Raw genomic sequence first — 16,598 nt, forward strand, 5'->3', positions numbered from 1 at the left:
TATTCAAGTACTATTTGTCCTTCAAAGCCAAATTCAACATCCTCTCTTTATTTTCTACCAAAGATACAAATGTTCTCTCTGGCCTCTATATAACTAATGCTTTATACATAACTCACTTGGATTTCTTTGAAGCCTTGTATTGTTGACTAGTTTTGTCTATGTTCATTTCACTAGACTGTACCAGAGGGTACAAACCAGACTAACTGGGGATCTGCTGCCACTGCTTCATCCTCTGGCTCAGTGCTATGTGCACAGCAGCCAACTAATACATATTTGATTGAATAATTGGTTAAAGATACTATTCACTCATTCAACAAATATTTACTGAATATCCAATATGTGCTAGGCACTGTTACAGGCACTAGGAAAATATAAATGAGCCACAGAGATAAAAATTTCTGCCTTCCTGGGACTTACATTATAATGGAGGAGAAACAGAATTTTTTAAAAAAAATAAGCTATATATAATATTAGAAGGTGCTAAGTGCTATGGAGAAAAATAAAGCAGAGAAGGAAATAAGGAGTGTGAGGTAGTGATGGAAGGTGGGGGTGTGATTTTAAATAGAATGATGGTGGAAGGCCTCTCTGGGAAAGCAACATTTGAGCAAAGACTTGAATGAGGTAATGGAGTAAGGTATGCAGATATCTGGAAAAGAACATTCCAGGCAGAGGAACAGCAAATGCCAAAACCCAGAAGCAGGAATGTGCCTGGAATATTCAGGGAAGAACAAAGAGGCTACTGTGGGGTGAGTGAGGGGGAGAACCGGAGGAGGGAAGGTAAAGAAGCAACAGGAGCTAGGCTGGGGAAAGCCTTGAGAGCCATTAAGGGACTCTGGCTATTATCACTAAGCACGGAGCAGAGGAATGACACATCTGACTTGCATTTGAAAGGATCAATTTGAAAGTTCATTGAGAATAGGCAGATGGGGACAAGGATTAAGGCAGGAGGACCAGTAAGGAGGTAATATGTTAATTAGGTGACAGATGGTGGGGATTTGAATCAAACTGGTGATAGGTGGTAAGAAGTTGTCTGATTCTGGCTATATTTTGAAAGTAGGTCTGCTAGGATTTGCTGATGGATTAGATGTGGGGTATGAGGGAAAGAGGAATCACGGATGACTTCAAGACTGGATGGGGCTGCCATTTACAGGAATGAGGATGACCTTGGGAGGCAAAATTTTTTAGGAAGGGGAGAACAGTATTTCAGATATTGGAAATGTTAAGTTAGAGTAATGAATGGGGAGACTGAGGAAGCAGTTAGCTACAGGAGTCTAGAGTTCAGTGGAGAAGACAGGACTGAAAATAAGCTTTTGGGAGTTGTCAGTGTGCAGATGGTATTTAAAGGTATGGGACTAGACGAAATCAAGGGAGTGGGTGCAGACAGAGAGAAGGCCCAAGGACTAAGCCCTAGGAGCAAGCAAAGACGACTGAGAAGGAGTAGCCAGTGAGGCATGAGGAAAATGTTAATGCTGGTATGTTGACAACAGACTGTGTGCTTGAGAGAACAATTCATGTCTGTGAGGGACCTGGCACTGATTTAACAGACGATGGATGGAGGCAAAGGGCGGGAATTTATTTCCCTCACTCCCTATGGCAGCTGGGGTTAGGTATACTTTAGGAAGAGGCTACTAAGATAACCAAGAATATGATTCAGTTTTCCAAAAAAGTAAAAGTAAAATTTTAATAACATAATATTGAGTTCTATTTTCTACAAAAAAAAATGCCTAGTGATAATCAACCTGGTGCAGTTTCTCAGTCTTGGCACTACTGACATTTTAGGCCAAATAATTCTTTATCGTTGGGGGCTGTCCTGTGCATTATGGGATTATTATATTATTATTATAGCAGCATCCCGGCTCTCTGCCCACTAGATACCAGTGGTACACTCCTTCACCTCTCTACATTGCCAAATGGTCCCCTGGGGGGCAAAATCGTCCCTAGTTGAGAATCGTCCCTAATTGAGCTGTCAAAAACCAACTCTAAGTATAGTTGAAGCATCCTTACTGCCAAATGCAACTGTTAATTTCTGCTGATTTTCTATACTTACACATGTCCTACTCTCTTCCCCAGGTTTCTTACCAGCCAGCTGATTTGCAAGGTTCTCACTGTATTCACTACCCAGAGTGAGGAAAGTAATTAGCTCAACCTGTCATAAAAATTGTACTTCTGATTTTTTTTCAATGTAAAAGATATGTCCCAAGTCTACTCAGTTCAAAAATGACCATTTCTGCACCCCATGGCACACAGCAGCACTATACACAATAGCCATTAGGTAGAAGCAACCCAGTGTCCACCAACGGATGAATGGATAAACAAAATGTGGTGTATACATACAATGGAATATTACTAAGCCTTAAAAAGCAAGGAAATTCTGACACATGTTACAACACAAATGAAACTTGAAGATATTATGCTTAGTGAAATATGCCAGTCACAAAAGGACAAATACTCTATGAATCCACTCATATAAAGTACTTAGAGTAGTCAAATTCATAGAGACAGAAAGTAGAATGGTTGCCAGGGACTAAAGGGAGAGAAGACTAAGAAGCTATTGTTTAACGGGTACAGAGTTTCAGTTTTGCAGGATGAAAAAAGTTATAGAGATGGATGGTGCTGATGGTTACACAACAATGTAAATGTACTTAACACTACTGAACTGTACACTTAGAAATGGTTAAGGGGCCGGCCCTGTGGCGTAGTGGTTAAGTGCGTGCACTCCACTGCTGGCGGCCCGGGGTTCGGATCCCAGGCGTGCAAGGATGCACCGCTTGTCAGGCCATGCTGTGGTGGCGTCCCATATAAAATGGAGGAAGATGGGCACAGATGTTAGCCCAGGGCCAGTCATCCTCAGCAAAAAGAGGAGGATTGGCATGGATGTTAGCTCAGGGCTGATCTTCCTCACAAAACAAACAAAAAAAAAAGAAAATGGTTAAGATGGTAAATTTTATGTCATGTGCTTTTTACCACAATGAAAAAAAAAAGAGTGTGGGCTCCAGAGTCAGACCACCTGGGTTTAAACACTGGCAAAATGCCCACTGAGGTACCTGGCTCCCAGTAAGTGCTCAGTAAATATTAGGAGCTGATTATAGATTGGCATTTTAACTAGAATTAGACCAAGTCAGTGTGCATGTCTGTCAGGAGCTGTGTTTGACAGTTATGTGTGTCTTTGATTGGTGAAATGGGAAAGCAGTCATCCAGAAAGTCTGGTTAAAAAAAAATGACCATTTCAGAGAATAAAATCATTTTACTAACCGAATATCATTAAGTACAAAATAAGGTTGATCTCTTGCCCCTCAAAATTAGGTCCTCTCCTGTGGGTTTATCTTGTCACTTAAAGATCCAGCTCTTTTTGTATTATTTTATCAAACCTTTAAAAAATTTTTAAACCTTTAAAAATATTTGTGTGTATGTAAATATAGACATTTTTTTTCTTAAAATGATCAACAGTCCATTCTATATCTTACCCTATTTACATAAAGGTTTTTCTTTCATTATTGATTTCAGCAATAACTTACAGAGTCCTACCCTGGGTCCATAATTTTGACTCTCATTCATTTCCTTTCTAACATACCTGCTCAAAATAGAACCCCATTTTAATAGCTATATTTGCGTTAAGGGCAGTTAATAGAAAGAAGTTAACAAAATGAAACAGAAAAGTGAATAACAGAAACACAATGGAAAGTGAATAAGAGAAAACCTACCCGTCCACTTTCAGTGACAAGCAAGAAGGACATTAGAGACTAAGTTCTTAGCTCTTAAAGACAAGCTCACCGTCATTAGGACAGAAAATGGGAACTCATTCGGTAAGAATCAAATCCAAAGAAAAACATAAGTGCTGACAGCAGACGGGGTTTTATGAATTGTCTGACCTGCATGGGATTGATCTTCACCGAGCGTTCAAAGCACCCCACACATTCTTTAAACTCCTTGTTTCGCAGATGAAGGAGGCCTTTGGAGCGCTGCGCTCGAGCACTGCGGTGCTGGGACAGCTCCCAGGCCTTGTCGTAGTAAGAGTGGTCTCGAAGGACATCTCCAAGCAAGCAGTATAAACTTGGCGTTTCTTTTTTCTCCAGCTCTTGCCTAAGGATTTCTTCTGCCTAGAAATAACAATGGAAATAACAAATGGCTTATAGTGACTCTCATAGCTATTTTTTAGTACATATACATCTTTTATCCCACATGATCCCAAATTTTATTTTCAAAGTTTGAGATGACCCTCTATTTCATGCACCTAGGACATAGGCTGAATAAGAGGGGAATAGAAAATAAATATGGTACAAGTGAAAGAGAAGAACAAGAAGTAAGAGGTGAATACTGCTTTACTGGCATTCTGGAATCCTCGGGAAAGTCATCAAGGACAGGATCACAGCATCATATCAGGTGGACTCACTCAGCTCCCCGTTTCCCTGCCCCCCACTCCAGTTGTCACCACAGTGACCGTTTGTTAGAGCGCGCCTTTAATTCACCTCTACCAATAGCAATGAAAAGTGTGTTTTCCTTTTTTAAAATGGTATGCTGGGGGAGCCTGGGATTGCTGAAACATTTACAAAAGAGGGAGGAGGCTACAATTTAATAGGTTTTGCTAAAAACCTACCTCTTAACCAAACTACATCTTACTTCAGAGATAAAACTTGCCAACCTGAGACGTACCTGATTCCAGACAATCCACTCACTTTAGAAATTAAAGACCATCCTCAATACACTGTACAGGCTTCACAATTCGGATTCACCTCATCACCCAAACTAATTCTATACTTGTTACAACTACTACTCCACTCCCCCCACCCATGTCCCTTATTCCATGTTTCTGATCAATTTCAGCAGGGAGCAAGAAGCATGGTAGTAGCTCCACTTTCCATCCTCACACACACAAACACCTTCACATAAACAGCAATGGGGTAACGAAAGATGCCAAGATAGCCATGGCCACACCAATCCAGGAAGCCATCCTTTAGTAGCTAAAAGGATACTTCAGACTCCCTAACTTAAGTAGCTGGCAATCTTAATGTCTGTATATTTGATTATCTTTAGAGTGGATGTATCTATAATTCTTAAGCAGTCTAACTTTTTGTGAAATCTTTTAAAAGATGGCTGTGCTTCTGTAAGTATCTTTGGATGCTGGCTCTTCTGCATTTCTGATACAGTATGGGTTATGTAGGCTCTTTAGGCCTAGTCTGAAAAAGGAACCAGAATTTATAAAACAGTTTCTAAGGGAAAACAGTCCTAAGTCCCAAATAGCCAAAATAAACACAGTTTTAAAATATCTATGAATTCCTCTATTCACAGATACTACAATAGTTACTAATGTATCTAACCATAACTCTGTTAAGATCATCTATGTATGTATTCAATACACGTATATTTACATACATATGCATATGTATTCACCCAAATTATGGGTAAGAGACTGTGGCCACAGCAGGATTTTTGCTGAAATGATCTTACAGTGTAGTTGAAGGCATTTCTCTTGGCAGCATGGCACTGAAACTTGATACCCACACCCTCCCAGAAATTCTGAAGGCTAACTCACTTAGTAAGTTCCTTTCCGCTTTAAGCAGTTAGAGTGGATTCTGTGGTCCGCAATCAAACAATGACCATTAGAGTAACTGGGTGCAGAAGTGACCGCAGGCAACACATCCCTGCAGAAAATGAAAATTTGTGATTGGTTATCTAATCTGGTTGGATTGAAGACAATGAGGATCCAGTGACCATGAGAAGGTAGAACACTGGTAGTCCATGATATCCAGTGATGAAAGGATTACTAACATGACCACCTGTGGTAACTTAGGATAAAGCACCTATCTAATGCAAGGCTTCTGTGGATTGAGTAATAAGACAGTTTGAGTAATACAAGACTGTGAGATAGGTTGTCAGCTTCTAAGTTCACTGGACAGCTCAGAAAAAGAAAACGAGGGGCTGGCCTGGTGGCATAGCGGTTAAATTCCCACGTTACGCTTCGGCGGCCCGGGGTTCACTGGTTTGGATCCTGAGCGTGGACCTGCTCACCATTCATCAAGCCGTGCTGAGACGGCATCTCACATAGCAGAACCAGAAGGATCTACAACTGGGATATACAACTATGTACTGGGGCTTTGGGGAGAAAAAACAAAAAGAGGAAGATTGGCAACAGATGTTAGCTCAGGGCCAATCTTCCTCAAAAAAAAAAAGAAAGAAAAGAAAAAGAAAATGACGCAGTGTTTTAAATCGTCAAGGTCAAAGAATCAGGGAATTTCTATGATTGTCTAAAAGAATTTCTTTTCCCTTATAGCTGCCAAGCTGGTACAGCCAAAAATCAAATGTAAACATTGCTCCTGTAGGATTGCAGAATTACAATATAGGATGAATTTGGTTTCACTAGTTCTATGTGCAAGGCATTTGACTGGGTTAATCAAATATGTTTCAGTCATTCATTTTATTTCCTCTACTGCCTTTTAGCTATGTATCATTTTATTACTTTTCAGTGATTGCTCTAGGGCTAATCACGTGCATCTTCAATTTATCAAAATTCATTTTGAGTTAATATTGTATCACTTCACCTTTCTTATGTACAAGTGGCCCAGTCAAGCCCTTCCTAAATTTCTGTTCCACAGAAACAATGCGAGACAAACGATTATGTTTGTTTCAAGCTACTAAGTTTTGACGTGTTTGTTACACAGCAATCATAACTGCCATGTTTCTTTATAACAAGAGGGTTACTCTAGTACCAGTAACTTCATCGTGGCCAGGAGCAGAAGGAGGCATTGATTACGAAAGAGCAAGACCCAAGAATTTAAATGCGGACATTTGGGATGATTCAGATAACAGAAACCCCAAAACCCCACTGAGTTTCCTATTGCAGCAGAGGCAACCCTCCCCTATCTGAGAGGCTAGTGCTACCTGGCTCAAAGACAGTATGAGGACTGCACCTCAGGGAGTTACCTTAAGAGAATGCCAATTCTCCTCATACCTGACCTTTCATCCCTCATTGCCTCCAGACATAGAAATAGACTTACACACAAAAAGAACTGCAAGATGTTGTTAATTTCTAGAAGGAAAACCTTGGGACCAAGTGGAAAAAGAGATTCTAAGGGTGCTAGACCATAGACAAAGAGGATCATAATTTTAAATCAGCTGAATTTAGATACTCATCAGAAAGTTTTGATTCACGGTACTAACTCAAGCAGCTGGGGATGGTTCTAAATTATTTGCTCAATTGCTTGACTAAAACCTAGACTCAAACTAAAGTTGAAATGCCAGAAATTCCTTGTTGTAATGTGGAGGAAAGAATCTAACAACTTAGAAAGAAAAGGCTGTTGTTAATTTATCATTTGCAACCTGTTCACCCACCTCTAACTATGTCCCCCACGAGAACCCACGGGATATTCCTTTCACCTTGGCTTTGAGAAATACATTGTATACAGGAACACCAGCATCCCTGAAAAGTGCTATAGTAGATGTCCTGTGTAAGCTGGGGTGAAAGCTCGCAGGTCTTTCTATTGAAATGAGCTTCCAGATTTCAATGGGGATGATTAGTACCCAAAGTAATAGAGACCGTGATAGCACTTAACCCCTGGAAGCAAGATGAGCATAGTTATTTGCAATAGGTACAGCCAGAGTGATAATTAGAATGGTGTGACTAGCATGGATCTTAGATGGTGGCTGACTGATCATAAAGTCTTAGGACCAAATCAGATGGACAGCCAACTAGGTTCAAACTTGATCTATATAACACTAAAAAAAGAAAAAAAAAAAATCTAGGTTTGGAGACCAGGTGTCTGATCTGAGTCACCATGCTAAAACATTGCCTCTCATCCAATTCCTATCCTTGAGTCACTTCATAGACTCAGAGACTCTTAAATAAAAAAATTAATACAGGAGAAGCCAATACAGGTGAGGAAGGACCCATAATAACATAACAAGTATATACCATAATTCTTCTTCCCTAATCTTTCCCAAAGAAGTAATTATAACCATTTACCAGGTAATTGCATCCTGGGGAAAAAGAAATACTTTATCTTTTCAGGGTTGATTAGCTCTTAGTTAATGCTAATCCTTTGGGACCCCGAACACCATCATGATGAGTTAGTGGGTTTATGGGAGTTAGTCCATCCCATGGTAGGCCTAGTAATTCTCTGAATCCACCCAGCAGTTACTTCCTAGTTTTTGAAAACAAGAGTTGATATCTGCAACTAGCAGAGCCCTCAGGGAGTGCTACTACAGAATAAAGGGCCAAGCGAAAGCGCCGAAGCTTCCTCTCCCCATTAAGAGAGAAAACCCAAAGCAACGCTGCATATCTATGTAAACCACAGAAATGTGTGCCATATCAAAAACTTGAAAGATACCGCAAAGTGTGTGTGTCTCTGTATGTGTATGGGTGCATGGGTGATTTAACCTACCCATTTAAACTGAGCAGGACACAAATGGGTCCTGGAAAATGTCATGGATTACTATAAACTTAATACAGTGGTGGCTCTAATTATAGCTACTGTTCCAGACATGATCTCTTTACTGGAACAAATCATCACAGCCCCTGACACATGGTAAGCAGGTACTGATACAGCAAATATGTTTTTCTCCACCCAATAACCAGACAATATCAGATGCAGTGGGCTTTCACTAGCACAGCGAGAAGCACACTTTCCTATCTTGCCTCAGAAATACATGGACTTTACGGTATAACTCAGGCTGCAAGGACCACCCCATTAGACCTCACCAGTCTATGACCTTGATGACATCATGCTAATAAAACTCAAGAAACTAAGATAAAAAATTGTGTGCCAATGTCAAAAACCAACTGGAAATGATCATACTCTTGATACTGTAACTTGTTATTAGGAAAATGTTCAATTTACAAAAATTCATTTGATACATTACCTCTAAGAAACTCTTCTATCAAATAAAGCAAGAAATGTAAAATAAATGTTTATATGTTTCTAGATATTTTTGTTCTTATATGCTCTAAGTATGCTTCAATATCTAAACCTCTTTTGAGAAAACTATAAATTTCCCTAAATCAGAAACTCTTCTTTAACTTTGTAACACAATCTATAAAATACTCTGTACTTGTTAGCAGTTTGGCACTTTCCAAATAAGTAAACCCCCAAGTTAAAGGGCTAAACCATTGCACAGTCATATGCACTGGATTATGTTACGTTAACTTGCTTAGGCTGGAAACTGTTTCCTAAAATCCCTTTCCCTTCGGATTTCACATGCGAGTTAGCCAGAAGTAGAATTCGTTGCGGATTTGAAAGGCAGAAGTAAAGCAACAGCCTTTACTCTTGGAAGGCTGTCATGGTTAAATATGGTGTCAAACAAGATGCAGAGATGTCCCGCAGATCCCAGCTTGTCCTTGCTCTCTGTGTCCAGCTTATGTTTCCAATTGTTGACCCTGTCAACCAACAGCAACCCCAGGCCCACCATCAGATATTTCACTGTGGACCCACAGGACCCAGTAGGGCTACGATATCTAGCTTCAAAGATAAAACAGCTTTCCATAGACCTCTCCATGAATTCCTCCTTCATGCTCCCATTTCAATGTCTGGAAGCACCTGGCTTCTCAGATTCTCCTGTAAGTTCAGACTTATCCACTTCTGGACTGGTAAATAATTTTTTTCCTGATCGTCTTACTCCCTCTTCCACACCTTCATTTCCCAGCTCTTCCCACATCTGCGAAAGATCTAATTCCTTTGGTAAGCCCCTTATTCCCAGAAATAATCAAAGTGGCTCTGCTTCCATAAATAAAACCTAAATGATACAAACTTTTTTTCATTTTTGCCTTTTAATCTCCTCATGTGTCCTTCCATTTGACAGTAATTTACAGATTAGTTTTTATCCAGTACATTAAGTGCATTATCTCACTTAATTCCTACAATAATTCTGAGAGGTAGATATTAATATGCTCATTTTTAAGACAAAGAAATAAAAGTTTAGATTCCTTGGTCAACTGGTTAGCCCCAAACCAAAAGATACTAAATTGAAAAACAGGACTTTGATTTCAGGTTCAATACTTTTCCTATGTTCCACAGGTGGACATCAGCAAAAATGGTGGTTTAAGGACCTCTGAAAACTCCCCACTCCATAAAAGCAATGAGAAAACTGGCAAAAAGTATTAGAATCAACTTTTTCAGAACTCTGGAAATTAACCAAAGATTTGAAATAAACCAAGGAGTGTTTATTCAAGAAAAATGGCAAAATCTTGGTAAGAACAGCAAGCTTTGTGTCGTTTTAACTCACGCCAGTCCTAGTCCATCTTCACCAGCTCTGCATTAGCCTTGAAAACCAGCAGCAGGAAATTATGATGAAAATTAGTGGCCTAGCAGCCACCAGAGGGAAGAAAATGGGTTTGGAGCACCTCGAATGTCTCGTTCCCAGAACACTGCCATTATATGACCAGTCTGGTGATTCCCTAGAAGAGTCCACCTGCAAGGCTGTCTTTAAACTTACTCTGAGCTTGCTCAGTGAAAAGCCTTTGTCAAAAAAAATTAGAGACAATTAATTAATTTTGCAGCTGCCTGAGGTGGTAAAAATAACAGCTGGGTCAAACAATAGGCTAACCAAAAAACTTAAAAGGAAAAAAGGGAATGAGATACACATAAGGGCTTTGAAAAGCTCCAACATATTCTTGGGAATCTAGAAGACTGCGTACATGTTCAGTAAAGACCCGAGAAAGCCCTAAGCTCTCACCTCAGAGTGACCTTCAGGGCTTTGCACAAACAGTTAGTGAAAGCTAAGGCAAAGTTGTCAACTGCCTGGCTGAGTGCTGAAAGCATACCCCAACACACACACAGAGCCCATCAGCAAAGACTGGGAGACTTGTTCATTTCAGCATTTAAGGAATTTTCTGTCTAGTCATTAGCTGACCATTAAGCTAATCAATCTGAGACTTCAGTGGCTACACAGGACAATGAACATAGATTTTACAGAATTAGTCAAGAAATAGCAATAAACAAACAAAAAACAACACAAACAGCAACAACAATCTGATTTCCAGAGATGCAACATTATATTATTTAAAATGTCCAATTTTCAACAAAAAATTACAAAAATATGCAAAGAAACAAGAAAGTATGGCCGTTATATGGGAAAAAAAAGCAATCAATAGAAACCATCCCTGAGGATGCCTAGATGATGGACTTAATAGACACTTAAAATCTGCTATTTTAAATAATCCTTAGTACAATGACTAAGAAAGTAACTTAAAAAAAACAGTAAAAGAAATGACAAAGGAATTAAATGGTACCCTAGGAAATATCCATTTAGTCAAAAAGAAGGCAGTTAACAGGGAAACGAAAAAAAAAAAACATAAGACATATAGAAAACAAATAAAATGACCAACAAATATCCTACATTATCAGTAATTAAATTAAATGCAAAGAGATTAAACACTCCAATCAAAGGCAGAGATTGGCAGAAAGGACAAAAAAAATGATCCAACTAAATGCTGTCTAAAAGAGACACACTTTAGAGTCAGACACACAGGTTCAAAGTAAAAAAAAAAAGAAAAAATGGAGAAGATACATTACATAAACAGTAACCAAGAGAGCTGGAGTGACTATACTAATATCAGACAAAATACATCTTAAGACAAAAATTGCTAATAGAACAAAGAAGGGCATATTTTAATGATAAAAGTTCACTCCATCAAGAAGATATAATAATTATAAGTATATATTCACCTAACAACAGAGCCCACATTATACGAAGCAAAAACTGACAGATTTGAAGGGAGAAATACACAATTTAACAATAAAATTTGGAGACTTCAATATCCAACTTTTAATAATGGATAGAACAACTATACAGATGACAGAAATAGAAGACTTGAACAATGCTATAAACCAACTAGACCTAAAAGACATCTAAAGAACACTCCACCCACCCCACAACAGCAGAATACACATTCTCAGGTGCACACAGAACATTCTCCAAGATACACTATATGTCAGGCTGTAAAACAAGTCTCAATAAATTTGAAACGACTGAAGTCATACAAAGTATGTTCTCCGATCCCAAAGGGATGAAATTAGAAATCAATAACACAAAGAAATTTGGGAAATTCACAAATACGTGGAAATCGAACAACACACTCCTAAATAACCAATAGGTCAAAAAAGAAATCACAGGGAAATTAAAAACATTTTGAGATAAATGAAAACAAAAACATAATATACCAAAACTATGGGATGCACTGAAAGCAGTGCTGAGAGGCAAATTTATAGCTATAAATGCCTATAATGAAAAAGAAAAAAGATCTCAAATCAATCATCTAATCTCCCACCATAAGAAACTAGACAAAGAAGAGTAAACCAAACCTAAAGAAGCAGAAGGAAGGAAATAATAATGATTAAGGTGTAAATAAATAAAATAGAGAACAGAAAAGCAAAAGAGAAAATAAACCAAAAGTTGGTTCTTTGGACTCAAATTACTAAAATCAGAAACGAAAGAGGAGAAACTACTACCAACTTTACAGAAATAAAAAGGACTATAAGTGAATACTATACTCCACACTTCCCACTAAAAATAGGATCCAAGACTCAGAACATCAAATCATACCCTTAAAACACCTGCATGATCAAAAACTACCATTCTACAAATATTTATGCTACTTCTAATTATTATAGGCCATGAAGATTCACCAGAGTCCAAAGACATATAACACAGCCCTAGTGTTTGCAACCTTTGCAAAGAAGACAAAATATAGAAGTGAAAGTTTAAATAGTAATCAGGAAAACCTTCACATTTGGAAATGCTAAGGCATTCAGGATTTCAAATACTTCCTCCAGCAAGTCATATCTACCCCAACTCTTGTAAGAATGAGGAACACAGAGAGTGGGTGGTAAGCAACTTCTTGTTACCAAACAATACCAATTCTGGGTATTTTATCCACTGTTAGATGGGTCTGGGGGCCCAAAACGGGGCAGTTTCCAAAAGGTGAGAAACACTAGAGCAGTGACCCTGCTCGGTCTGAACTGGCTTCTTCTTTCCTCAAATTCCTATCCCACATTTTTTTGTTAGATAAATCAATTCTTTCTCCTTGAGATCTTACACCTCTTCATCCTGCCAACAGAATTATCGTTCCCCAGGGCAATGCTTGGAGGCAATATATTTCTTTTCTTCAATTAGTCACATTGCATTTCTCAGTCTTCTTCACTCTCTCCAAAATCGTCTATTTTCTCCTCCCTCCCCCACTTACCCACTCAATTCACATAATTTATTACCAAATAAAGAACTAAAAAAGATGTGCCCAATGCACAAGGGCTTGTAATATTACTTTTGCAATATCAAAATGTGGGTGGCCAGAAATCTTCAGAGAATGCAAAAGTTTTGGTATTTCTGGCTATGGGTTGCTACTTCCCTACACGAAAATATAAATGTACATTCTTAGAGGGTATATGAAATTTGTCATCTAAACATCTATTAAATAGGATAAAAATACATTTCCAAACACGAAAAGGCATACTTAAAACGGGCAACTGGCTGCATAAACCTGCAATCAACTTGCAAGAATCTTGTCAGTTGCAAACCCCAAAGACTATTCCCCTACCCACACATATATACATATCTTACATATATAGGCTGTTTAACATATCTTACATATATAGGCTGTTTAACAATCTGTTTTGTCTTTGTACGCAACTAATTATTATTCTTAATACAATTTTGTGGCAGTGACTACACATAGTGAATCTCAGTATAAAATTAAGTCAGCCAAGATTTAAGCAGAACCTACAATTACGGCTGGAATAACACTGTACTTACTTTACCAGAGAAACCTGCACGGTTTAGAGCAAGGGTCACACACTCAAATGCACAGACTCTTGCCAGTTACTGAGAATGAATGAAGTAGGCTAGTGAGTGAACACACAAAGGAAGGAACCACTGCTCAACTCCAGCCAGTTAGTACAACAATGTGGGAATTTGGCCCAGTGTTTCCACATCATTTGATTCTTTAAGAGAAGCCAAGAAATCTAGATTTCTAGACGAAATCACCTGAAAATATTTACTATAATGTTTCTCACAACACTGTGTAAACCAAACAAAACACCTATTGCAACTGCAGATTTAGACCATTAAACTCCCATCCTATAGTGGACATCAGTTGCTCAGCATCCCTTCCCTGATCCTCTGATAACAAAACTCCTCTTCCCTGGTGGGAACCCATTTCATGTGATACAGGGAGGGCCTACCAAAGGCGAGGGCACATGACTTTGGTCTTCCGAAGAACCTTTCTATTAGAGCCATAGAATTGACTGTATCTTTCCACAGAGATTACTAAACTTGGGCCTCCTGTGGTCATCTTGTCTGCCTTATAGAGAGAGCTACAAAGTCATGATGACACCATCTCAGCCCCTGGATATAGCTATCGTAACAGGTCTACTAGAATTTTCAGTTGAATGAACCAATAAATTCCCTTTTTTTTGCCTAAGCTAGTATATTCTCTTACAACCAAAAGAGTCCTAACACGTCCCTAGAAAATTGTGTTGCATAATCCATTCTACAGACTTCCAACTATAAGCAGATCTGCGAGGATACAGGTGCCTTTAGTCAGAAAGGCAGTTCAAATGCCAGTTCTACTAGTTACTAAATGTCTGACCATGAGCAAGTTAACTAATATTTTGAGAGTTTGTTCTTCATTTGTACCTTACCTACAAGAATTACATGTGAAATGTACCTAGCATTTTGTCAGGCACACAGTAAGTCCTGAACCAATGTTTGTGTTCTTTCTCAACTCCCTCCACTGGAAAACCAGATTGGAAAATAAGATGCTTAAGGTTTCACTAGTAGGAAGAAGGAAGAGAACTTGAAACAGCTTCCAGGAACATTAAAATTTTCTATAAATAATCACACTGGTCAACTATGTATGGTTTCTCCAAAGATAGAAGAATTACTGTCATCAACTGTTAAGTAGTTAATTACTGTCATCAACTGAGCCAACAGGACTGCAGGAAGTGAGGTCAAAGAGAAAAAACTACTGATATTACAAGGTTAAAGCTAAATTTTTCCACATAAGGCTAACTTCAACCAAATATCAGTTTTTTATGAAAGTGTGTAGAGTCACAGGAGTAGGTCTAGGGATCTCAGAGAAAGAGTTTGTACTAGATACAAACTGAGTGGACTATTGCTTTAGAGAAGAATAGCAGAGGGAGAAATATTTAGGTGTAAATATGATGGCCAAATAGAATTTGGAATCTGTATACACTTCCACCTTAGCATCTGTCATATCATACTAAAATATTCTGCTCATATGTATCTGTACTATCAGACTATAAGCTCTTTGGAGGTAAATTTTGTTTCTTATTCATCTTGGGAGTACCATTGCCCAGCACACAGTAGGTACTCTACAAATGTTGGATGAATTCAACTAAAACTAACACTAAAGTCACAAAGATCTACTGGTTTTTTCTAAGGGTCTTCAGACTCTAAATAGAGACATAAAAGATTCTTCCCATTAGGAACAAAGGGAGACATGCTCTGGCTGACATCAATATTGCGTATGACTAATTAGGACAGTTTTAACAACAATTTATTTCTAGTAAACTAGAGGTCATATGGCAGAATCTGAATTTCACAGGCTAGTCTGACTCAAGTGAGCACACCTAGGAAATGACTCTTGTTAGGACTAAAAACACCAAAGAGCAAAACTGATGGCCTGAAAGGAGATTCTGAGTATCTGAGGAGTTCCCTACCCTGGTGATGTACCTTTTGATCAAATGGTCCAGTGTTGAGAGGTAACTGAGAACTTCAGATATATGCAAGCAAAGGGGTTAATACACTGAAAAATATACCATATTGGGACTCATTTACATTTATGGTGGTATATTTTTCTTTTTTTTGTTGGTGAGGAAGATTGGCCCTGAGCTAACATCTGTGCCCATCTTCCTCTATTTTGTACATGGGACACCACCACAGCACGGCTTGATGAGTGGTGTGTAGCTCTGCACCTAGGATTCGAATCTGAGAACCCTGGGCCACCGAAGTGGAGCACACGAACTTAACCACTATGCCACCAGGCTGGCCCCCTAATGGTATATTTTTCTATAAGTTGTTATATGGAAAATTTGAGGTTTGAGGGAGATAAGACCCCACCCTAAGCACCACTAGGATTCCCGGAAGCACCCTGTTAGGGACAAGGCCCTGAGTTTTGAATAAAGAATATGGGTAAAAGTTAGGTTCAGTCTCTGGTGAAAAGGGAAATAAAACAGTTCAGGAAAATTATTCATACTTGAGTCAGAGGAATTATCAAAACAAACTGCCCTTCTTGGCTGTGATTTGTGCCTCGATTTTGTGAATTAGTGGAAGGAATTAAAAATTCTAATGTGTGATAAGAGTGGCCCTCATCTGACATTGTGTCAGGTCAGTCTACAGGGGCGGGGAACTGGCAAACCAACAACTACAGGAAGCTCTCCTGGCAAAGAACAAAGGGGGAAAAAGCGAGCTCTAGACCCAGAGATGGTACTAACTGTAACAAGTGTCTTTGAGGACCACAAATATGACAGAATTAGGCTTAACAGCTAGAGGTTTGCTCCAAGAGGATGGAAAAATGGCAGGCTAAGAATTTAAGGTCACACTATTAGTCCTATTTGGCTACCTGACAATAGCTTTAGGTTTAAAATAATGTG

General features: G+C 38.8%; 1 protein-coding gene across 5 annotated transcripts in view; it reads right to left on the reverse strand.

Moving 5' to 3' along the window:
* Positions 1-16,598, reverse strand: part of TTC27 (tetratricopeptide repeat domain 27) — a 171,396-nt gene that overhangs the window by 51,520 nt on the left and 103,278 nt on the right. For all 5 annotated transcript variants that reach the window (XM_058551476.1, XM_058551480.1, XM_058551478.1 and 2 more), the window contains exon 13: positions 3,870-4,097. In XM_058551476.1, coding sequence (XP_058407459.1) covers positions 3,870-4,097 — 228 coding nt within the window. The remainder of the gene's footprint in view (positions 1-3,869; positions 4,098-16,598) is intronic.

The sequence above is a fragment of the Diceros bicornis genome, chromosome 12 (assembly GCF_020826845.1).
Source record: "Diceros bicornis minor isolate mBicDic1 chromosome 12, mDicBic1.mat.cur, whole genome shotgun sequence".
NCBI lineage: Eukaryota > Metazoa > Chordata > Mammalia > Perissodactyla > Rhinocerotidae > Diceros > Diceros bicornis.